General features: G+C 30.8%; 1 protein-coding gene across 6 annotated transcripts; it reads left to right on the top strand.

Annotated features, from left to right (window-relative positions):
- Positions 1-1,460: 1,460 nt before the first annotated feature.
- LOC143232076 (uncharacterized) lies at positions 1,461-25,000 on the top strand. Of its 6 annotated transcripts, XR_013017368.1 has the most exons (8): positions 1,462-1,953; positions 2,526-2,695; positions 12,065-12,144; positions 13,596-13,694; positions 17,094-17,228; positions 17,421-17,529; positions 19,312-19,413; positions 22,882-23,018. XR_013017368.1 is itself a non-coding variant. In XM_076467129.1 (7 exons), the coding sequence occupies exons 1-6, from the start codon at positions 1,670-1,672 to the stop codon at positions 17,513-17,515; spliced, it is 870 nt and encodes a 289-aa protein (XP_076323244.1). In that variant the 5' UTR covers positions 1,461-1,669; the 3' UTR covers positions 17,516-17,529; positions 21,003-21,123. The 6 variants fall into 6 exon arrangements, 3 of the variants coding, with proteins under 3 accessions (XP_076323244.1, XP_076323245.1, XP_076323247.1); XM_076467129.1 differs by lacking the exons at positions 19,312-19,413; positions 22,882-23,018 and adding an exon at positions 21,003-21,123 and having other exon boundaries at positions 1,461-1,953; positions 17,414-17,529; XR_013017370.1 differs by lacking the exons at positions 19,312-19,413; positions 22,882-23,018 and adding an exon at positions 21,003-21,021.
- The last annotated feature ends 185 nt before the right edge of the window (positions 25,001-25,185 follow it).

Below are 25,185 nucleotides of genomic sequence, written 5' to 3'. Positions count from 1 at the left end.
TATGATAAAAGCGACTAATCAGTTAATCATAACGAATTAGTCAATACACATCCTGAACTCTTTTCTTATCAAAGCAATGACAGATCATATGAGCCCAGTATTTCAAGCTAGAATTATACAAGACCATCAAAGTGTCTTAGGCCTTAAAAACTAACACGTCTTATATTCGGTACATCTTACCAGCTTCTCACCACATCAAATATAATTAAAAGGGATCAAAACGTAGAGAGCAAAACGCATTTCTTATAGCCCAAAAATATATTGAAAACAAAAGAAAATCTTGCTCAGGGACTTGTCGCGATTTAGCAGACATGTTTCTTTAGAAAAGTTGGAACAAAACCAAAATCGTTTTAACTATATTTTAAGTGAGCATGAGTTATCATTACATTCTAATGGAATACCAAATAATCTGTCAACTGGAATAGACTACACACAGATAAAATAAGATAAAAATCAAATCTCACATTACAGCCAATCAATGCCGCAAACTTAATTCATCACCAATTTTAGCATCACTATCGCGAAAGGTTGGATGAAAGAAAAGTAAAAATCATAAGACAACTACTTTGTAGGACTTTTTTATCACATGAACATCTCAAATAACTTTCGAATTAGAAACCACAATTACGTGCTTTTAATGATTACCCAAGGTTAAACACCAAACTATGGGGTGAGACACCATGCTGAGTTATTACACTTTAAAATTTATAAACAAAAAAGTATGAGAAGACTTGACACATTCTCAGAAATAAATATTTTTATTTTTTCTACATATTTGATGTCCTGTTAAACGATATTTTAGATCATGTTTTGTCTATACATCACAATTTCTTCGATGTCAACATTCAATTTGATAAATTTCAACCTTTTGTTTTAATTGTGTATAACCTTTAACATTAACGAAAATTTACTTTATCTTATTCGTCGATTGAAATATAGGGTAAAATATTTTGCTGATATTAAACACATAAAATAAAATAATAATTAAACATGGAACATAAGGCAGAAGTACTCATTCCTTTTGATACTTATGTAAAAAAGCACATTAGGCTGATATAATGACAAGTTGGCAAACAACGATTTATACATACAATGAAGTGATGTACATGTTTCCACAGAATATTGGCCTGTCTTCTTCAAGTATGGTCTTTAGCTCAGCAGTACATTGTTCAAGCGGTTCAATTCAGTTTCTAAGTCGTTTTTGCAAGTATATAATTGTAATAGAATGTAGTAGTGAGTTAGTGAATGTAGGGTTCCACCCAAACCAAAATGTAATTGTTCATTTCACATCCTATTGACATATATATATATATATGCTTGTGTGTGTATGAAATGAAACAATTCGAAAAGATATTAGTAATAAACTTTTTAGAAGGCAAGTTTATAAAGAAAACTTCTATATAATATCTCTTCTTCAGGTGTAATACTATCACACAAGCTCGAGCATGTGGGAACAACTCAACAATGTCAAAAAGCTAACGTCTTCTGTGACGAACAAGAACAGTCAGTTCCTCCAGAAGTGATCATATCCAAAACGTATGTATTTTGAAGTAAATCCTAACTTTTAGCTTTACTGATTGTCAGGGTCCTCTAGTCACAGTCTATGGGACGCAGGTTTGAATTCTCGTCACACCAAACACCCTCATCCTTTTTGCCGTGAAGGGTGTAAATGTATTATGGCATATTCATTATTTGTAATAACTGCTTTTATTCCAGCGACCTGTGCAAAGAATCGAAGTCCTCGAAAAAGATCATTACAAGATCTGCCAGAAGTACCATCAAAGACATCTTCTGCAGGGAAGATGCCAACAGGCCAAACAAGAAGGAAAGACGGCAAAATCTGCGCAGGTCGAGAATATCATGTTGTTTTTTGAAAAGGCTGAGAATTCCCACGTGCTTCGGAAGAGAAAAAGAAAGTACTGACAACCAGAATGACTCTGTGTGTCACGATTCGTAAGTACGAGGATTTAAATAGGATACCAAATTTTTATACTGCAGATACTGAATGCAAACTATTGAATTACAAGAGACAAGTTGTAATAAATAAATTGTAACTGTAAAAATTTTATTCAGGCCATGGCCTGACAGGCCTTATCGTTTCTTAGGATCCTCTTAGAAAAATACATTTTTGACTATACATATATGCCTATGCTGCACTGTCCTAGTGGAAGAGATTAAAATAAATTAATGTTTAAGTTTAACTTCAGTAAAGATCTGTTTCAAAGAAGCGTGTTTTTTTCAGATATGAAAAATACAGTAGTTTTGACATCACTTTGGATGATCTATGATTATTAATTTAATATTCATTTCATGGCAAGGCTTAAACTGTATGGAGTTTGTACATTATACATGTCAGTGGAACTTCTTTTAACAACCATGTCGTGTTTTTTATGTTTGTTACTATCGTCCACTTGACATAACAGTAATTGAATGTTTTAATTTTTTCATCCATGTTAATATAAAAGAAAATTATCAATCTGTACATTAACTTATTTATTCACATGACGTATTAAACCACATTTCAGTCACCCTACGTCTGAGGATTGTAAAAAAAATTCACTACCTCTTTCCGAATACACGTGTGGTCGGTTAGTTCAGTTTCTGTCAGAGGGAACACGTGTAGTGAAAATAACAACACCTCCAAATAAGCCATACGGATTTTTTATCGCTCAGAGAAAGGTCGGAAACAACAAAGGTAAGCATCCTCCTGTTTGTACCAGAATATCGTTTCTTTTATTATTACTATTTCCGCAAAGGAGGTTCAAGACCGCCTAGGGGTATAACCTGTTTTTGCCATTTGCACCGCCGTACAGTTGTTTTCTTCTCTGTTTGTTTTTCAGTCTGAAGGCACTAAGATTATGTCATGGTCCAGCATGAAATATATTAAAAAAATTGATGCTTACTGAAGGATCCTCTAATGTGTTTTGTTTCAAGGGTAGGTAAAAACAAAATTAAGAGTAACAAATATTTTATTTCTTGTTTTTCAAGTTCATGTGTCATGCTATGTTGCATGTTATAGAGTGCATAATTATTCTCATAATTCATGGTATGTGCAAGTTTTACTAATGTCACGGCAATACAAATCATAATGTTAAGTCTCATTTATATTACATCATTGTTTGTTTATTTTTTATTAATTTCGTGCAAAGCTATTCCAGGGCTATCAGCACTAGCCGTCTCTAATTTAGTAGTGTAAGATGGCAGCTAGTCATCACCACCCACCGCCAACTCTTGGGCTACTATTTTACCAACGAATAGTGGGATTGACCGTCACATTATAACGCCTTCACAGCTGAAAGGGCGAGCACATTTCATGTGACGAGGATTCGAACCCGCGACTCTCGGATAACGAGTCGAATGCCTTAATCACCTGGCCATGCCGGACTTTTACGCCTTGTAAGACACACCTTATATTCTTTAAAATACCTTGAAAAATTCCCATGCGTCTTCTAAGACAAAAGTGATGGTTAAGGCAAGAGGTTAGCTTAGAGTATACTCAAAATGGCCTCTCATACAGATCGTAATCTCATTACTTACCAATTACAAGTGTTTTCAATAGTATAAAACATTCAATTTAACTAATATTGTTGATATACTATGAAGAATATGATGTATTTGACTGTATTTACTCAGTAGGTTGAAAAAAGTCAAGGCTACATCAAGGTGTTGGTTGCTGAGTCAAAATATTTTTCCTTAGAATTATCTTTCCAAAATTAGGGTCCGTCTTCCACGATGTAACGTCTTTTAAGGCGTAAAATACGGTAACTAAAATACGATTTACGGATGTTGTATCAATATGCATTATTGCTTGTTTAAATATGTGGGATAGTGTTCACAACAAATCAATGTTTAAAATCTGGGAGGTTTGATAGAAAGAGTTTCGTTTTGAAACGCGCACATTAAGTGCATCTTTTTACACTAATAACATAATTATAGAATTTTTATGTAACTCCTAAAGATACAGAGCGCATAGTATAGGGAATTCTTATGAAAAACAATTTTCTAAGGACAGTTCTTTAAAAGGTAAAAAGGAAAATAATGGATGACGAAATACCTCGATTTTATGTACACTGTTTAGTTGAAGATTAAGAGTACGGTAGAAGTGCCTAACAGAATAAGTTAAATAACTAACAGAATGGATTCATAAAGCCAGTTGTACCTGCTATAAAATACTACATCAACTTCTGTGGTCGATATTCAAAAATAGTATATCAAATTAGTTTCTCTAATTAAATTCTAGAGCAGCTAATTCGTTAACAAGGAATCGTTACTTAATTTATAAAACCTTTATTAGCTAAGAGTTTCAAAGATGAAATTGTGCTAAGGAAGAGCTATACAAATTCACATTATTATCAGGAAAATTTTTTATGTGTTTTGAGCAACTCAATATATGCTCGTAAAATATATTTCTTGGAATAAGTGTTATCTAATAACATCTGCAAAGGAAACTTATCAGCAAGATTCACTGACATTTAAATGTCAACTTGAAGATATGCAAAGTAAACCACAATTAAGGTTTATAATTATGATCCAAATCATCATATTTGAAAACAACAACAACACGTGCAATCAAAGAAACGAATAATCGTGACAAAACTTTCATTAAAATACAGAGTATTTTAAGAATTTAAAATTATTTTCCAACTTTACAATACTCACAGTCAAATGTCAACTTGTAAGGAGTTAAAGTAGCTCATTTGGTTTAATTGTTTGTTTTTTGAATTTCGCACAAAGCTACTCGAGGGCTATCTGTGCTAGCCGTCCCTAATTTAGCAGTGTAAGACTAGAGGGAAGGCAGCTAGTCATCACCACCCACCGCCAACTCTTGGGCTACTCTTTTACCAACGAATAGTGGGATTGATTGTGACATTATAACGCCCCCACGACTGAAAGGGCGAGCATGTTTGGCGCGATGGGGATGCGAACCCCGACCCTCAGATTACGAGTCGCACAGCTTAACACTCTTGGCCATGCTGGGCCCATTTCGTTTAAGAAACAAATATCTCATGCAACTGCAGAAGAGAATATAAAATATTTATGGATATTTTCAACCTGCTCAAGAATGCCAATATTTTAAGGCCAGGAAAGAAAACAATTATTCGCTAGCTAATGAAACAATTTATTTAACCTTACTAAGATGTACGTGCGTCTAATACATTTTATTAAATTGAAAAAGGAACATTGACAGATTACACTTGCAGAAGTGTGAATCACATGGAACCAACTTAGAAAAAAAATATTGAATGCAATTGCAAAGGTACATATATTAAGTTGTTTATTTTTTAATTTCGCACAAAGCTACTCGAGGGCTATCTGCTCTATCCCTCCCTAATTTAGCAATGTAAGACTAGAGGGAAAGGCAACTAGTCATCACCACCCACTGCCAACTTTTGGGCTACTCTTTTACCAACGAATAGTGGGATTGACGCCCCAACGGCTGAAATGGCGCGCATGTTTGGTACGATCGGGATTCGAACCCGCGACCCTCAGATTATAAGTCGAACGCCTTAACCCACCTGGCCATGCGGGGCCACAGAAATATTAAGATGCGGTACAGAAGATATAACTTACTGAACATGATGTAGGTAGGCACAATGAACCAAGGCATTTCATAGTTGTTGTAAGGATTCTCAGAGTAATGTACAAGAAATACAATTTATTATAGTATAGTTATTAATTTTTGACTTATTATGTTTGTCAAAATTAAAATTTTCTGTTATGTGTATTATTGTTTAAAATTAAGCACAAAGCTACACGATGGGTTATCTGTGCTCTGCTAACCACGGGTACCAAAACCCGGTTATTAGTGTTGTGAGTCTGCAGACATATCGCTGTGCCACTGTTTTGTGTTTTATGTTACAATAATCTTGTTGAAAAGGCTAATAAGTAATCACGGTTTAAGAATAATTAACACTATTTTGTACCTCCAAATGACACAACGGTACGTCTGCTGAATCACACCACTGGAAACCGAGTTTAGATACCCGTGATTGGCAGAGCACAGATACCCAATTGTGTATCTTTGTACTTAATTCAGAATAATCAATCAGTTACTGTTCTGTGTAGCATACGTGGATTTGAAAGTTACTTGATGCAAATAATTATATATTTCCAAATTCCAATAACCAACAAAGATCACACTCTTTACATAAATCATGATAATTAGAGATACTCAGTAGAATACATAACACCGTCACGCGGCGTCGATCATATTCGGGTCTCAAAAATGCGATATTAAGTCCGTTTGTCCGTCATTATCAATGGACACGGACCACTTTGGGTATGACAATAAAGGATAATAATCTACCAGTGTCCTCCAGGTTTAGTCGAAATCCGATCATTTTTTATTAAGTTATAAAGCTAAAATAGTGTGAAAATAATCTCTTGTCAGATTTTTATTGGCCTTACTTATTTACAGAAGGTGTTTGTGACTTGTTGCTGATAAATGTTAGCAATAAATGGACAGCACACAATCCACTTTTTTTTTTTTTTAAAGAAATTAAATCAAACGTATGCACAAATAATCGTTACACTATTGGTTATCACAAATATCCAAAACTTTAAACAACTGTCTCCTTTTCGTCAAGTTGGTAAAAGAATAGCCCAAGAATTAGTGGTGGGTGGTGATGACCAGCTGCCTTCCCTCTAGTCTTACACTGCTAAATTAGTGACGGCTAGCTCAGATAGCCCTCGAGTAGCTTTACGCGAAATTCTAAAAAGAAACAAACAAACAAATCTTTTCGTCAAAGTCCACACAATCAAGTTTAGTTACTTTAAAACACCCTTTGTCAAGACAAATTATCTTATTTAACTTTGTTATTATAATATAAGCTGTGATACTTTCACATTATATGTCTTTTCCGGTCAAACTTTACTTTTTTCCACCATCACTAACTTACTTAACTTGATCGCTTATATATATATATATATGTACTGCCTGACTAAGGCCTATAACTTTCTACAAATTATGAGACATTATGATGTAAAAATACTCCCTTGAAACAATGAGAAAATTAAGAAGGTTTTTGTAACGTGACATAAATTCACAATTATTGAACTATGCAACAAATGATTCGTAAAGAACATGTAATCAAAGCTGCAATATCTGTCGCTTTTAAAAATAACTTACTTTAACGCTATTACTATGTAAATAATCTAAACCATAATTTTTACATTAAACTTAAAAATGAAATGAAATAGTCAGGTATATCCAATAGTATTCCTATTAACAGATAGGAAATATTTGATTTTTTAAACTTTGCTGTGACTTTGAACTTTGACTTAAACCCTCCAAAAACTAACACGTCTAAATTAGGTCATAGTCCAAATGAATACCAACTTTCATCCAAGTCCATTCAGTCGTTTCTAGGAAATCTTGTTGATAATCACACATATAAGGTGAAAACATAATCTCCTTTCATCTTTGGTGGTGGAAGTAATAATAAAAACGCAACATAACATGGAACCTTTCATTAGTAATATTTTATGACAGTAATGTATAGAAAACAGCGATATTAGTAGGTTTTCACTGATAACATAGGCCTGCGATGGTTTTATTGTCTTGAACTTTTTACATGTTTCACAATAATTTTTGTATGCTGAATCCGGAAATGACATACATTTTTATCTATCTCGTATAGATTTTTCTCAAAAGGTCATATGCACTTTTACATAAGTGAATAATTTTCACTGAAATTGGGTCACTTTTGTTATGCTGAAAGTGTTGACAACCACTGGCTGTAGATTTCTCTAGACCAATCGCGACATGAGACTCTTATGAATCGTTCTAGAACCCACGAGAAACGCACTGCTAATATATAAAGGGTTAACAGGCTGCATGACGTGGCATTTCTACATACTATTTATTTGTGCGTGCAATTTAGCATTTTTTTTCTTCTTAATATTATTTCTTCATCGCTGTTGCAACAAGAGGTTGTGCAAATAGCCCAAATACAGGATGTTATATTTGTTGTAAATCAGTAATCATTTCTCGCACCCCCTGGAAACTTAAATATAAAAAAAGCTAAAAATACAAAGTTGATGTAATCAAAAATTTTTTTTAATCTTCATACATACAGCATACCTTTTTTCAAGACAAAAATTCAGGGTACATAATGAAAAATTAATTTCAATTTTGTTAATGATGTTTTTATTTAGCCTGTAATGCACAGTAAACTTAGTGACTTCGTTGCTGCTGTTTTTTCTCTATGATGGCATCAAATCTTGGCGTCTTTGTACTGAGTGCCACTCGCATGTCATGTTCAGAATTCAGCCAATTTCTGCATTTTGTTTGGATGTGAAGTAGACAAGAAAATCCTTGTTCACACAAGTAAGTAGTTGCAAATGGTACCAGCACTTCAAGAGCTTTCTTCGCTAATGCAGGGTATGCTTCCAGCTGAGAAGCCCAGAAGTGTTCCAGCTGACTATTGGTGAACTCTATTTGGATTTCACGATTGTGTCTAAGGTCGATGAGATCTTCCTTGATGCCGCTGACATCTTCCAAATTCTGCATGAAAGGATTCAGGATCCAGTTGTCATAGGTTTGCAGCTATGTATACTCTTATGTAAAAATATAGATTTGCTTTAATTATTCATGGGCATCCTCGCACCCCTTGGGAATCATTTTCGCACCCCCTAGGGGTGCGGGCACCCCTGGATAAGAACCCCTGCACTAGATGAACATTTTGTGTGGGGACATACGTCGCTTACTACAAAGGCTGATGCTATTGATATAAAGGACGTCTATAAACTATTTACCACATTATAAGCCTTTATAAATTCTTTATTGTATGAGCTATTTTAAAACGGTTTGCAGCGATTAATAACACAACTCAAGAAATTTTTGTTTTGATTAAGTAAACTGCCACAGTTCAGTCAATAATTCAGTAAACTATCACGTGAGCCCCATTGGTATCACGCAGAACATCAGTATAAAGAAGCATGTTTTGCTTGATGGATACCAATGTTTGTTCAATCCGGTGTTTTAATTATGTGATGTTATTAATCTTTGCATACACTCTGTCTTTTATGTAGCTCCACATAAAAATCCAGAGGCGTGATATTCATAAGCTGCCGACTGCGAGTGATATCATTTTACGGGCCGGCGTGCGTAATATATATTACCGATTACCCTCGGTAATTCGAGGGTCGCAGGTTCGAATCTCCTTCGCACCAAACATGCTCCCCCTTCAGCCGTGGGGAGTTTATAATGTTCGGTCAATCCCACTATTCGTTGGTAAAAGAGTAGTCTAAGAGTTGGCGGTGGGTGGTGATGACTAGCTGCCTTCCCTCTAGTCTTACACTGCTAAATTAGGGACGGCTAGCACAGATAGCCCTCGAGTAACTTTGTGCGAAATTCAAAAGACAAGACAAACCTTCACTGTCGCCATTGTTCTCCTAGTGGATGTTCTGCGAAATAAAGAAAAACATTTCTTGAGTTGTATTATTAATTGCTGCAAACCGTTTTAAGATAGCTCCTATAATAAAAATTTATAAAGACCTATCATGAGGTGAATAATTTTTTGCCCACTTGTATTATGTAAAGTTGTGTTCGTTTTCTTTCGGGCAATGTGTTAGACGAGAGCACCAAAAACTATGAAAAAGTGACTGTCAAGTCTTATGTAGAGGATGAAAAGAAATATATGGTTAATGCATAGGCGATAAAGATATCGAGATTAGAGAATAGGTTTAATAATTGCCAAGTTATTTTTAATTGTTATTATAAGAGAAATCTATAGCCATGGTTGTCAACATTTTAAGCATAACAAAATGTGAACCGATTTCGATGCTAATTATTGACTTACTTGTAAAAGTACATACGATGTTTTGTGAAAAACGTGATGCAGAAAATATATATATCATGCACAGGTTTAGCATACAGGAATCACCATAGAACATATAAAAAATTCAAGATATTAAAAACATTGATAATCTGTGTAATTATTGGTCCTATGTTGTCTATAGGTTTATAATCTTTTAGAGCAATTTCAATTCTTCAGTGGATCTCAAACTTTCGTTACCACAAACATTATGAAAAAATTTTAGTATCAAAATGTCTGAAAAATATTTCAATGAATTTCATTGAAATAATAAATCACAAGTACTGCAAATGCACTTCATTAAATCTAGACCTTGAAGCAAAATTTGTAATTTTCATAACTTTCTATGCTACCTTTCCTTGATAAATAAATATCTGTTTCACTAAGAATTCAGAAGAGAGGGGAATGATCTGTATTAAGTACAAACTTAAAATACGTTGCTGGTTGGAAAACAACACTGAATATATACAAGAAGTAGTTGGAAATTTGCTGTTTTGTGGTCTGCTGTATTATCTTTCAAAAGTATAATCTCTTCAAAACTTACAATGTTCAAGCAATCATCCTTTGTGAAGTGGGCACAGATTCATAAATATGTTAATAGAACAGGTTAGTTTAAAATTCCACATTCTTATGGTTCAATTAACAGAATCTTACAGTTAACTTTTTAACATTGACCTTCAGGTTTCATGCACATTTAGTATTTATTTATTATTATTTTTACGTAACATTGTGCATCAGTTTTGAAAATGTATGCTTTTTACGGTAATGAATAAAATTTTGTTTGCATATACTGGTATGTTTGACGTTAATTCAGAAAAACACGAACTAGAACAAACTGAGAAAGAACATTCTTTATGTTTAACACATCTATTTTTTTTTTTTTTTGTATAAGTATGATAAGCAATCTACCTTTTAAGAAAATGATGCATGCATGTTTTGGGAAAATACAGATAAGCAAACAAGCTCAGGGAAATAAAAGGACAAATTTTGCTGTACTTTTCAAACATGTATGATTTTCTATGAGAATTGCCACGTAAAGTGAGATTCAAATAGCTGACATAAACATTTATTTATTTTTTTTACTTTAAAAACATTCTTTTACATCAAGCATGTATTCTGGTGTATGTACAACCAGATATTTATACCATAGTGAAGCTATATCCATACATTAATGAAGACAACATTGTATGTGTATTTCTAATTTTTAATGTTTCTGTTTATTAACAGAATTATGAAAAGAATAATTCAAAACAAATTTTCCTTTACAGCACTTTTTTTTAAAAACTTAATGCATAAGCATATCTTCAAAACAAATTAATTCTACATGAAAACTAGATTGAATGTAGGCCGCCTAAGTTTTGAAAGTATTAGTATACATACGCTTCTTTTTTATATGTATTGTAATTTCTTATCAGAATTTTCTAGGATTAAGAGCCTTTTTTTACAGCATAAGTTAAAAAAGCTGGTGCTACTGAAGCACATTTTGATAACTAAAATTGCTTGACAACAATATTTCTCTCATTCCAAAAGAAAAAAGGCTAGTCCTTAAGCTAATAAAACCTGGGACTGTGAAATGAAGTGTCGAAAAACTTACCTACTATTAGTAGTAGCTTAATAAGATACTTGTTAATCATTCAGGTGTTTAACATGTAAGAATTTATTGTATTTGAATAATAATTATGATAAACAGTCTAATAGAGTATAAGTTATTTTTGTTATTATTTTTTCATATATACTTAGTGTACCATTAAAAAAAACAACTGTATGGAACTGTTACTTTAAATAAATAGTAAACAACAATCAAATAATAATAATAATGATATGGTAGATACATGTAGAACAATGATGTAGCACTATGATTTACAAACATATATGTGTTTTTAAATAAAATATTACAATGCATCAAAGTAAAACACAATCACAATATTCTGTTAAATCCTCCTTTTGCGGTTTTGATTTTTCTATCATAGCTCATAGTTAGTTTAAACTGATGAACTGAATATACACTGTACTACTTAGTTTCGACCTACCATTGCAAATGTGTGATAAAGTTTAGATGATGTTTACTTAAGTATGCCTAGATGAAAATGGTACATTTTGACTTCATTTTTGTGACTGCATTAAAAAAATATGATAATTGTTTTAAATTGATTAACACTTGATTACTTTCTTTGAGTTTATGTTTTGTAATAGTTTATCAAGATGAAGAATGTAACAGCGTGTTTCTATGTACAAATTATTATTAGGTGGTTTCTGTTCAGGAAAGAGACTTTGGATTCATCTACCAGAAGTCTTAAAAGGAGGTCATGTAGCCTATTTTGTGAAGGTAAAAATTTATTGTTCAAGATAGTTGAACTACATATGTATATTGTAGGATGTATGCATATTTTTTCATATATCTTTATATTTTCTTTAAATGTAGTTTAATTTTTATGATATGTTAACTAAGTCTGTCTAATTTTCAGCTAAAATGCAAAAGCTAGTTATGCTTAAGATAATAGAGATTATAATGTTACAAAACCAAGAATGCAGAATATTACTGGACAGTTCTCTGTATATCACCACTACACTTGAGGATTAGCAATCTAACAGTGCTGTTTATTAGTGGTAATCTATTTTTATTGCTACTAGCTTTATGTTTCTGTGGGTGTTATGATTGGGTTGTATGCATTCCAAAATATTAGTTTGACCAACTGTTGAGAAACATTTGTAATAGCATACAAGTTCTAATAAGAAGAATTAGTTACATACATGTCATATGAGATCTTATCAATGCAATAGAGGTAGTACTGTACATAGGCTCTGCCTTTAAACTGGATCATCCATTAATTGCAATATAGCATATTTATGCATTACTTTCATCTATTGGTGTAAATTAGTAATAATTGCCTCTGAAGGAAAACCTTAAACAAGCTAATAAGAAGACTAGATTTCTGTAATGAGTATTATAAATATGTATAAACAGCACTTTTGTAATTAGGCATCTCAAGATGAAGTGTGAATTTAGTTAATGGAAAACTGATTTGATCATAGTTCTAAAAGATTTTTAATAATGTACTAATATTATCTGTATTTAAAAGTTGTGTATAGTTTTTCATACTGGAAGCTAGATTTAATGCCCACAAGTTATAATACTGTATTTAATAACGACATATCAGACTTTTAATGTTATTCAGGCTTAGTATAAATATTGGTGAATTCAATGGAAAGCCAAACTTGTAATGTAAAATATAGTGAAATACTGGTTTGTGATTAAAAAAACAAAGAAACATTTTTTTTGACTTGAAGATGACCTAGGAAGGTTGAAACATTGTTCTTTTCTTATCAATAAAAGTGTTAATACCCATACCAATCATTCTGAGATACGAAGAAACATGTTTTAAATGCACTGTTTTCACTTGGATTAAATATTCTTAAAGGCTATTAATTCCTGAAAGTAGATACAAATAATTATTTTTCCAGTTTCTTGGCAATATAGAGGTAAATTAACCTATAGGTACAGAGGTTGTGAGACAAGGAATTAATCAATTAAAAGTAAGCAACATTTGTTATTAAGTTATTAAAAATTGTTTATTAATTCAGTATTTGACAGGTTTGTGTGTATCTATGTGTGTATATATATATATATATATATATATGTATGTAATATACCAAACTCACTTAGACACACACATGGTGCATTCATGGGTTTTCTGATTTTTTTGTATAATTCCATTTTCGTGTAATATCACAGTAATGTTTTGTGAATCTAAAATTTGTTTTTTTCCAATCTTGTAGTTCACACATAATGTGAAAAAGTCAGTGGGAGGAAAGATCCAAAGAGTAGAATTGACAATATCTGTAGATGTAGTGGCTGTACAGGATTTCAAAACAAAGGTAGAAACAAAAGAGCTTTTAATATGCATATACAGGTTGCTTAACACATAAAATATAGAACCTTGGTTCACTTGTTTAAGGTATCTGTGTAATATGAATTCAATAAAAAAATTTTATGTTCTTCCAAAACTGATTATTAAATGTTGTTGAACTTTAAATAACACTGAGGACTATTCCTGGTATTATATAATCCAAAATGGTTTTTTTTAGGCTGTTCATTTACTTTACCACAGTGACATGATACAGTCACTGCATTTATTATGTTCCTTAAATGTGGTTTGAAGACATCACTTGCAGGCTATAATACAACACCAGTACACTTCATGTGTAACATACTAACTTCAGGTGATGTTGAACATACATCATCAGATCATGTGACTGAATACCTCTAAATCTATGTACCACACAGATATGATCTATATAGTTCTTTCATTTACTAAATTCATTGCAAGGTAACAAGTGACTTCATATTTGGTGTGTAATATTTTTTGACATTATTATTCTTAAACTTGTTTTTATTCTGAAGAAATCAGTTAGTTTCAAAATTAATACTTACAACCTCAGTACTCTCCCTACAAACCCAATAAAGTTGGTTAAAAAACATTGAATTATAATATCTTTCTTTTAAATTACAAAATGAAAAGCAGTATCTTTGTTTTTTATATAAAAAGTAGTACACAAACATTTACTGTCATTATAAACAAGCTTTTTCCACATAATAGTTTTATTGTGACCAGTAACAAATTAATGCACAGGCCACCTAAGTCCCTTACCAATCAAGTAAAAATAATTATTGTTTGTAAAACAACCAGAATAGAGGCACGAGTGCAGGGGTTATTATTACTATTGCTATTATTATTCTCAAATATTATCTTGATCTTGTGCCCCACTAAACCTTAATCCAGCCCTGATTTAAACAGTATTTGAAACTACATTTGTTACAACAAACAATATAGGACAATTCTGCACAAATGGTACTTCACAACAGATATGCTATACAAAGTACAATTTACAAGTATAACTATTTCTCATGTTGTAGGTGAAAATTGATTGCTTTTTGGAAGAGTATGTAGCAACTCCTTCTAATGCAAAATATTCTTGAACTTGTGCCAGAAAAATGTGTTCAGCTTGGGGATTTAGTATTTTCAAGGTGGATATATCTCTTGTACTCATTAGTATTGGAAAATAAAGGGATATGTTTAGATCAGCTTGTACACCAGACCATGTAGAAAAAGGCCTAGAACAAGTCATACCTCACTCCTTATTGAAAAAAAAATAAAAGAAAAAAAGTGGCATCTAATAACAGGAGATCTCAAAAATATAAAGGTGATTGGAAAACTCCATTTATGTACAAACAACATAGTTAATAAGGATCTCTATGTATAAAAGTGACACAAATAGTTTCCATGCCATATCCATTAAACTTTCACATATCTCAAACACTGCTGAAGGATATAACTGGTATTTATGCTATTACATATAAAGACAGACTGCTCAAATTGCTGCACTAAACATTTGCTAAGAAACTGTCATTTTCATAGACAAAATGCCTTATGTAAAACATACAAGGAGAAAGGGTTAGCTTTGGACATAATATTCTTTCAATGGAGACATTTGCAGTGAAAACTATGCAGCAGGACTATTGTCAAGATGCATGGTCCTCAGAGAGAGCATGGCCAGTTGAAAAAAAAGGACCATAACAACATAGTAAAGTGCCAAAATTATTTTCATATAATGTACCTAACACTCTATGTTATAGAATATATTAACATAAATGTTTTATTGATTAAAAGCTCAGTTATATTTTACCCACATTGAATATTACTCTAGCCTAAAGGAAAACAAACTCAAATGATAATTGTGAGTTGAATCTTAACATATGTATCAGCCATTAGCTTAAGAATACACGTTAATAGTTTCAACACTGGATGTAAAGTTTAACAATTGTCAATGTAGCAATATCTGTAATATTAATGTCCTAGAAAATTCCAATGAGTTTAGAAATTAAATTTAGTTTTTAAGCTTTGTTAGAAGAATAATGAAACAAGGATGCATCATCATAGTTCAAAGGCAAATATTATCCTTCTTCATAAATCTCCTATAATCTTACCGAAAGTTCATAATCTACTCACATAAAAAAAAGGTATAAATTTGTTTGCCTTTGTGGTATGGAAGTAACAGATTTTTTAAATTTTGTATTAAATTTACTTCTAAAAATTGGCTTAAGACTTATAAGTGCTAAATTCATAATAGGGATTATTTCTCTGGTATAGATAAAATAATGAAATTTGCAACAAATCAAATGATTTCTTCATAGCTTAATCTAGCAAAAACTATACTATATAATTTATTTCATGTATTACAAAGTACAACAATTTATTTATATGTATATTTATTAACTTTGATAGTCACACGTTTGCAGTATATTTGCACAATTAAAAACATATTATGTTGAATGATAATCCCACCTCTTTCAGAATAAAAATCCTCTGGTTATTAATAAATGATATTAGGTTTTCTTCCCCTTTTACTGTGACAATTATAATATAAGCTATGTTTATAATATTGTAATTTAGACATGATATAGAGAGTGTATCATGTTATAATCAAGTTAGTCCCAGAACATTCAAGAACATTAATGAATAAGAGGCTTCAGAAAATATCTAGAATAAAGGCCAGATTCTAAATAATAGTGAGCTTGTCAATTGGCTAAATAACCTTTCAGAGTAAAGTGAAATGTTTCAAGAAGACAGTACAGTGAATTGCTATGTATGTTAGCTATTGTGGTTATTTTCTCCAAGTAGATTTGTTTTCACGTTAGTTTCAGACTATTAGGTTTGAACTTCATTTGTATCAAAGGCCTACATCAACTTATGATAGTGTTCAAATGTTCATGTTTGTAGAAGTGTTAAAGGAAGCTATAAACTAATTTTTGTTAATATGTGGACTGGACTTTGAACTGTTTTTACAAGTTAAGTTAAAATAACTTACTGAGAAAAGAACACATAACAAAAATATACTTTCCTAAAGATTTTTTTAATCTTAATATCTTTATTTGCTAAAATTGTACTTTTGTATCTTATTTCGTTAATACCAAATATTGGTTATAAATATTGAATTAAAGCCAATTCATTGCAATAAAATCTAAATAAAACTTTTATGGGAAATCAGGAAATACTTAAGTTGCTTTTTACTAAAATACCATGCTATTTTTACTGTGAATGAATGTAAGATTTGATTTCAGCTTTATTAGTGTTATTTTATTTATTTTCTTCCTTTTTTTTTAAAATGCATGAAAATATTTTATGTCTGTACTATACTTTAAACATTATAAGTTTACTGTTATTGGGTCTTTGCATATATTTATTCACTTGCTGTTACTTTCTTTTGCCTGAAAAGGAAATTTTCTACCAATATCCTCTTCATCAGATATCTTATTGTGCTAATGACAATGCAAATAAAAGGTTCATCAGTATTGTTGCTCAAGAAGAAACTGGAAAATATAGTTGTCTTGTCTGTTTTAGTAACAAACAGGTAAGTTTTATCAAAATGTTTGTTAATTTCATCATTTTATACTTATATATATATATATATATATATATTGTAATTTTAAATCATACTTTCATTTTCTATTTTGAAATTTGTTGATGACAATCTACTCATTTGTTTTTTGTGATAGTATAGAAGTAATAATGTTGTATTTCCTTTTTAATTTTTGGTCACAAGAAATAACTCAAACAATTGGACAAGCCTTTGATTTGGCATATTCTCGTTTTCTGGACTCTTCAAGAAGAGACATGGAAATGAAGAAAAATACATGATTCTGCAAAAAATGGTGAATTACGTTGTATTACGTTGAAAATTATTAATTGGTTATAAGGACAACAAGAAATCTGTTTATCAAATTTTCTAGTTAATAACTGTTTTATCCTACTATTCTCCTATCTATTTTCAATTTTACTGACATCTGATTAATTATAATGCTGTCTTATAGTATATTTATCTTACATCCCTGAGTCTACACCTGTATTTAGTTTAATAATTTTATCTTATTTTTGGAATCAATAATATAACAATAGAATTTAGAAGTTGTTTATTTTTTCCAAATATAATAGACCATCATAATTTGACTTTACCAATAAATGTATAAAGAATGCATTTGTTTAACTTTAACATAAAATTAGCCTAGAATATTGGCAAGATTTTCAACATTGTTTGTAAATTGAATCTTAATAAAACATTGTGTTTTCTCTGTGCTGCAAAAAATTGTTGTCTACAAAATTCTGCTACTAAGTCAAGTCACGTATGAATGATGGTGGAATTGACAACAAGGCAACATTGATGTGATTTGTTAACCTGATTTTCAAAGCAACATTTAAAATATTTCATACCAAGTGATCTTTTCTTGGCAATTTACAGGGATACTATGGATAACATAATGTGCTATATAGTATAATGTAGTTACATGTACAGTATAGCCATAATATGGAGAGGTGGTTTAAATAGGATTTTAAAAAATCACATAGAAACTTTCTAGACTTTTTTGGGTGTTCTGTATACCATTTCCATAATGTATTATTGTTCATTGTTCGTTGTTTACATATTCATTGAAGAACAGGATTGGACCCCCCCAAAAAAAGTGTACATACGTAATGCTACTTGTGAACTGATTGGATGTATACTTCATAAATGCAGGCATTAGCACTGTAAAAGACTCTTCTTGTAATATGTCATATTCTTTCAGATATGTTGATTCAGTCAGATTACCTGTCAGTACTTTGAGTTGAACTTGTGTTATCTGGGTTGTAACTAGTTGTACAGTTTCGGTTATGCTGATTCGTAAGCTGTGATTATCAAATAAATAATACCTTTAAAGCATATTTACATTTTACCTCCATTGTCCATTTAATTAAAAAACAATCTTTTAGTTATAACATATAGTAGTATGTTAACTTAACTTTTTTTATTGATTGGAGGAACTTGTCATTCATTGCTGATTCATTAGCATACAAATGGTATCTAAAGTATACTCTAATTTCAGTTCTGTCTCTCATTTATTTAAAAGACAATTTAATTATAATGTCTTACTCTTTTAATTTTTTATTGTGGTCGAGGGGACTTATCATTATTGTTGTATAGTAAATTCAGCCAGAAAAATAGTATTGATTTGAGCTTATCATAGACTTTAACATTTTTGAAATAAATAATTAATATAGTGGAAGGCTATGAAAAATTAAATGTTTTTATATTACAATGTTTGTGGTTTGTTTTGCCAAGAGCTAACATTGAGATGAACTAAGTGATAATTCTAAAACACACTTTTGTCATTACAGTCATTACCATAGTGAACAGAATAAAGGTTATTAGTTCCATGTTTTTTTAAAAATAGTACATTTTAATTTGGCATTCAGAAACTAATAAGTTTAAAAATAAATGTTAATATATTAACAATTATGATAATAATGTATAAAGTTTTAATATATTGCACAACAACTTAAATTGTTTTTCAATTTGTTTCAAAAATTATATTGCAAATCATATAAACAATCATACTGACTGTTCAGTATTTATGTCTGTGACACCTTAAACAATGCTTCTTTACACTGAATAAATCCAGGTACAGGATCTGGAAGTTGAAAATGCTGAACTGAATCAGAAAATTTCAGAATTGCAATCTTTAAAAGACCAAATTGATGAGGATAAAAAGAATCAGAATGAGGTATTTTAATGTATTTGAAAAAGTTTAGTCTATGATTCATTTCTAATTCTTACAATACTATTTATGTCATCTGTGAAGCTTTACTGTAGTCTGGTAAACATTCAACAGTAATAGATACAGCAAAATTACAAATTACAACATAAATCCATATATGGGGTCATATTCGACCTAGATTGTCACAGTCTCTTGAAAGGCAGTTAGGTTTTTTTCCTCATGGATTAGCACATTTTCTTTCTTGCTCCATCTTTGCATTTTATTACCACAAATGTACGATTTATAGATACTGTACCATTTGCCAGTCTGTTTGTCCAGGTTGTTTGGCCCTTCTTCATCACACCTACAAATTTTCCTGACTTTTCAAGGGTGGTGTATCCATTTATATGATAATCATTTACAGTGTGGCTTTGTTGTTAACTTTAATATTTGACTGGCCATCTTCCATTTCTTTCTTTTATTCTTATGAATAACTTTGAAGTTTTTCTAGTGGATTGTCTTCATTATCTGTTTTCTCTTCTGGGCTGGAACCTCTATTTAATTTTTAAAATTTTTATATGTCTTCTAGTCATGTTTTTGGCTACCTGTTCTTTGAACCATTTTTCTCTGAAGTCAAACTTTCTGCTTCTTGCTTGCAAGAAACATCACTCTCTTACTTTGGGCACCTTCTTCATTTTTTACTCCAAAGACAAGTTGATTTATTTTTCCAGACCATTCTTCCTCTCAAAACTTGGACTTTTCAGTTTGGATGTTTTTCTTTCAAATCATTCTTTTTTGTTTTATTTACATGATTATTCAGACTTCTATTACCTTCTTTATTCTATTTTTGCAGTTCACTGTTATATCATTTGACTATCTTTCTTCTCCATCTCTTAAAATGATGCAATTTCCCACTAAGTAATATTCCCACTAGTTCCCCTTTACACACCCTATTGCATTCCAGAGTTTTTCTCTCAATATATTCTTTGCTAGAAAGGATTTCATCATTTAAATGTTTTTACCCACACTGGTCTCTACACTATCTTCGAATTGTGCAATTTTAGCTATCTGTTCTATAAAAGGTTGAGTAGCATTTCTGATTTAATATTTTCTTACTTGAAAATGTATTTCAGATAGATTTACATTCCTCTGTGGAACCATGCACCCTTCCTCCTCACTTCCAATACACGTCTTTTGCTTCATCAAAAATGAGGTTTTGGTATACACAAGGTACTCAATGAGAGTAGTGTATACAAAAAATGTTTAATTTAATGCTGACTGCATCATAGACTGTTGTAGTACACATTATCATATGTAGATATAAGAAATTCACTTATAGATTTGGTAAATGTGCAATAACTTTTTTTCACAGTGATAGGAGGAATTAGCCATCTTTTATATGAAGGGATGAGTATCAACTTGAAACATATTTTCAAGTAAGCAACATTTTAATTAACATTCAGGAAATGTAATTAAATGATTGATTTACTGAAATACAAGTTGCTAATTTATTTTTATCATATTTTTTTCACTTGTGTTATTAAAGTTTTATTAATAAAAAATGCAATGTTAAATTGTATTATTTATGTTATACTCTTGTGTGAATTTCCTTGTAGACTTTTCTGATGGGGTTATCTCATTTTGGTTTCCAAACGAATGTTGTTGGTGACAGAATAGAAAAATTCAGTTTTCATGACACAGGAGACTTTATTCCAAGAACTGAGCTTGTTACACTTAATGGGATTAATCACATTCAGAATGGGCAAGTACAAGGTAAAGCTACCAGTTTGTATGTTAAAGATGTTAAAGTATTTATACTATCTTCTTTTTGTGTTTGTACTTTTTTGTGTGTGAATAAAAGGTTTTGATTTTTATAGTAGTTTAGCTGGTGAATTACAATTATGTTATTAACATTAAAAATTTAGATCATTGGAATTTATACTTTGGGTTACTATGAGTTTGGATGTTATTTTTTATTATTAAAATACTTCAATGAAAATAACGCATTACAGAATGAAAAACCCATTTTTTCATAGTTCTGATTATCTACTGAGCAGGAAGAGCATTATATGTCATGTTTATTTTGTCACAAAATTGTGGAAACTTGAGTTTTTCATAATTCTGAATGTATCTATTTTTTGTTAATAAATACATGCTTCAATATTAGTTTTGAAAACGTTTAACAGAAGTTTAAATGGGCAGCATGAATTCTTGAGTGACTGTTGCAAATTATGTTTTTAATACAATATATGTTGATGCTTCAGCTTAAAAAGCCACTGAAATTATTAATCTGCTTAAAACCATAACATATACTTTTCCATTTTCTTTATGAATTCATGCCATATTTATTTAACGCTCATAAAATTGATAACAATAATATAGGTTTTTATTCAGGAAAACCAAAAAGTTCTCTAACATGCACACATGATTTATTCCTGTAAATACTTAATTTTAGCCCATATACTTGAATTAACAATTACTAGTAAATGAAAATGTTTCTTGGCATTAAATTTTAGTAATGTTAACACATTGTGAACTTTAGTTGAGGGCTATCCTGAGTGGTTGCTGCATCAAGCTTAAGATTGAAGGGCCAAGGATTCAAATTGTAATACTGTTGAACAAAAATTTAGTGGTGGGCATATAATAAACGTAACAGCCAATCTTGGTAGTTTATTCAATGAGTCAGGCTTAGCTCTCGTGGTAATAGATGCTTCTAGTTGTTTCCTTTCCCGAGGTCAGTAACTGAAAATAAAAAATCATCGTACCTGGATTCTAGGGGCTGTGCTGCTGACTTGGCCGTTTAGTTCATGTTAATTAAGTAGTTCTTCAGGTTTAAAATTCTAAATATTTTTATTTAAGTGCTTTTAAGAATTTAGATATTCAAATAAACGTTATTGATATTATTGTTTCACTGTATATGTCACTTGTAAGATCTTATTTAGAATACTATGTACAGTTTTTGGTTCCCTTTCTCAAGAAAGACAGTGAATTGTTGGAGAAGGTTTATAGAAGAGTTATTAGGATGATACATGGGTGGTAGGATTGTCTTATGGTGAGAGACTAAAATCTATAAACTTGTTTTCTCTGGAGAGGAGAAGAGTCAGAAGGGATTTGATTGAGGTGTTTGAGATTATTAATGGTATTGATAATATAGATCCATCAAATTTGTTTGTGTTTAGCAGTGACAACAATAGAACAAAAGGGTCAGGAATTCATCTTTTGGCAATGCAGGAGTCTTTTGCATTGTACTTTTCAAATGAGGCAGTTAACTTTTGGAACGAGCTGCATTCAAGGGTGTTGGAGGCAGAAAATGTAAATGAGCTCGAGAAAAGATTGGATGAATATATGAGTAGTAAGGGCTGGTTATAGTTGGGAGCAGGAAGCTCTTTTTTTGTTCTTTGAAATTTTATGAATTTATATCATATAATTTAAAGTCATACTTGGCTGAAATATTTTTGTAAATATTATTATTAATGATTTTTTTTTCTTTTCAAGTGTTATCTGATGGAATGGAGAAAAGTAAAGATTTATTAGGAACAGAACCATTTACCCATTTAAGTAAAACCTATGATGCTGAAGATCCATTTGGAATAGGAAAATTTAATTATTTTAATGTAAAGCCTCAAAAACTGGAGAATGATATTGGATATTTTGATAAACGGATATTAGAAATGAAGGTGATTATATGAAGGTTTTCTTTATCATATTATAATATCGAATGATAGATGGTTTTACTTTATTTAGCATCATGTAGAATATCAGGAAACAAATATATGCCTATGAATTTATCTTCTCTTTGCTTTTGTAGTTAATTAAATGCTACTAGGTTTTTTTACAGTATTATACAGATATAATAATTTGTTTTAATAACCAGACATTATATTATGTTATGTTATAGTCATAATGATTTTCTGAAATTCAGTACTTTGAGTAAAAACATAAATTAAAATTATGTGTAAAGTAGTATTTGGTTAAAAGAAGTCTTAATTATTTTGGTGTTCCTTCATACCTTTTTTGACAAATGGCACACTGATCTATTAAAGTCCATCTTTAATACTCTATGGTATGGAAACTGAGACTTGTAGCATTTGAGGCATGATACCTTAGTTGGCTATGCATGTTCCTATTACACTGAGTTACATGTTTAAACTCAACATGTTCATAATTCTCACTTATCTAGATTGAATTGTTTTATTCAGGTATGTATATGTAATAATCTAGTACAGTGTTTCACAAAGTGGAAGCTGAGGCCCCCTGGTTAATGTCATGTTCTTCCTTGTAATGTTGATGGATGTATTAAATTTTAATTCTCATTAATAAAGAATGTCAGAATGATATTTTTCTTCATAAACATGTCCTATGTGTGTAACTGCTATGTTAGGTAATATACTCGAGTCTAGTGATGTACGACAAATAATTTTGTGGTTTCAACAAAATAAACATTTATGTTTATCTAATTTTTAGGATGGTTTCAGTAGCGGACACTCCTTTGATAAGGAAGACTTTTTATTGGAGAGTTTAGATCCTTTATATAACAAGATATTCTGAGTTAAAAATCTGTGTGAAAGTGATCATAGCAGATTACTGCATAAAGATAGAATTAGCAAAATGGTAATGTAAGAAACATCTAGAATTTAGATGTAATAGATGTATCCTTAAAATACCACAATAATAAAACAAATTTTCAGAGATAATAAAAGGCACTTTTCATTAAAATGATAAGAACATTTGTGTCATCTTAAAATGTCAGTAAAATTTATATGTACTTGATGAGGAAGTGAAGCACTTTATACTATTTTCTACAGAAACAACATTGAATTGTTCCACCTTTAACATATTATCTCCTTTTAAGCAACCTGTCAATTTTCAAAAGATTCTGATGTTGATAAAAGATAAATATTGAATTTGTCAAAATACTTATCTTAAGGCAGATTGTGAGCTTCTTTTTTATTGAATATTTAGAATATGATGATTCACTCTAATCCTTAAATGTTTCAAACATATAAGGGTTAAATTATATGATTGGTTTTATTTAAAAATGACCAAGTAGATAAAAATCATATACTCTAAAGTTTAGAAAAATGTACAGTAGGTGATTTTCAATTTTGAAGTTGTATTTTGTATGTAAAACAAGATTAATTTACGAGTGCTTGACTTATCTTTTAATTTGTAAATTAATAGTAGTTTGCATTTAAAATGATAATACTAAAAAGGATAACTGCACAGAAGCTATCATTTCTCACTCAATACATCTAGCATTATGAGCATTTTCCAATTTTTGGACTTTAATTTTAAGGTACCTTCCCACTCAAAAGTCTAGGTGTTCATTTGGAAAACATTATTGATGTTGTATATTTTCTTTATTTATCAAGTATTTTGGACTATCATACAAAATATCTTAATGAGTGATTTTTAACTCTACATTTATTACATTTTTGTCAAGAGGCAGAGATGAAGCATTTCTTTCATTTTTTTTATAAGATTGTATGTATGAAAGTTATAAACATTATAGTAATAAATTAAAAACAAAGTAGAAAGCAGTTTAGGATATATGCTGTTTCAAGTTCATCATTGTAACTGGGTAGTTTTAAATAAAATACACAAATTCAACAAACTTTTTCACCATGTAATAATAAAATATATGAAAAATATTTCCCATTATGAAAATTTTTTAAACAAACGAGTATTATTTTCACAAGGTAACCACTGATTGCACTGGATTCATGCTGGGTAAAAATATTTCTTAGCCATCAGTTACATATATTATACAATGATTTGCTTCACTTTGATCATTGCCAT

Source organism: Tachypleus tridentatus, chromosome 11, assembly GCF_004210375.1.
Source record: "Tachypleus tridentatus isolate NWPU-2018 chromosome 11, ASM421037v1, whole genome shotgun sequence".
Classification (NCBI taxonomy): domain Eukaryota; kingdom Metazoa; phylum Arthropoda; class Merostomata; order Xiphosura; family Limulidae; genus Tachypleus; species Tachypleus tridentatus.
The sequence above is the reverse complement of the archived record's forward strand: the minus strand, read 5'-3'. Positions and strand labels throughout refer to the sequence as shown.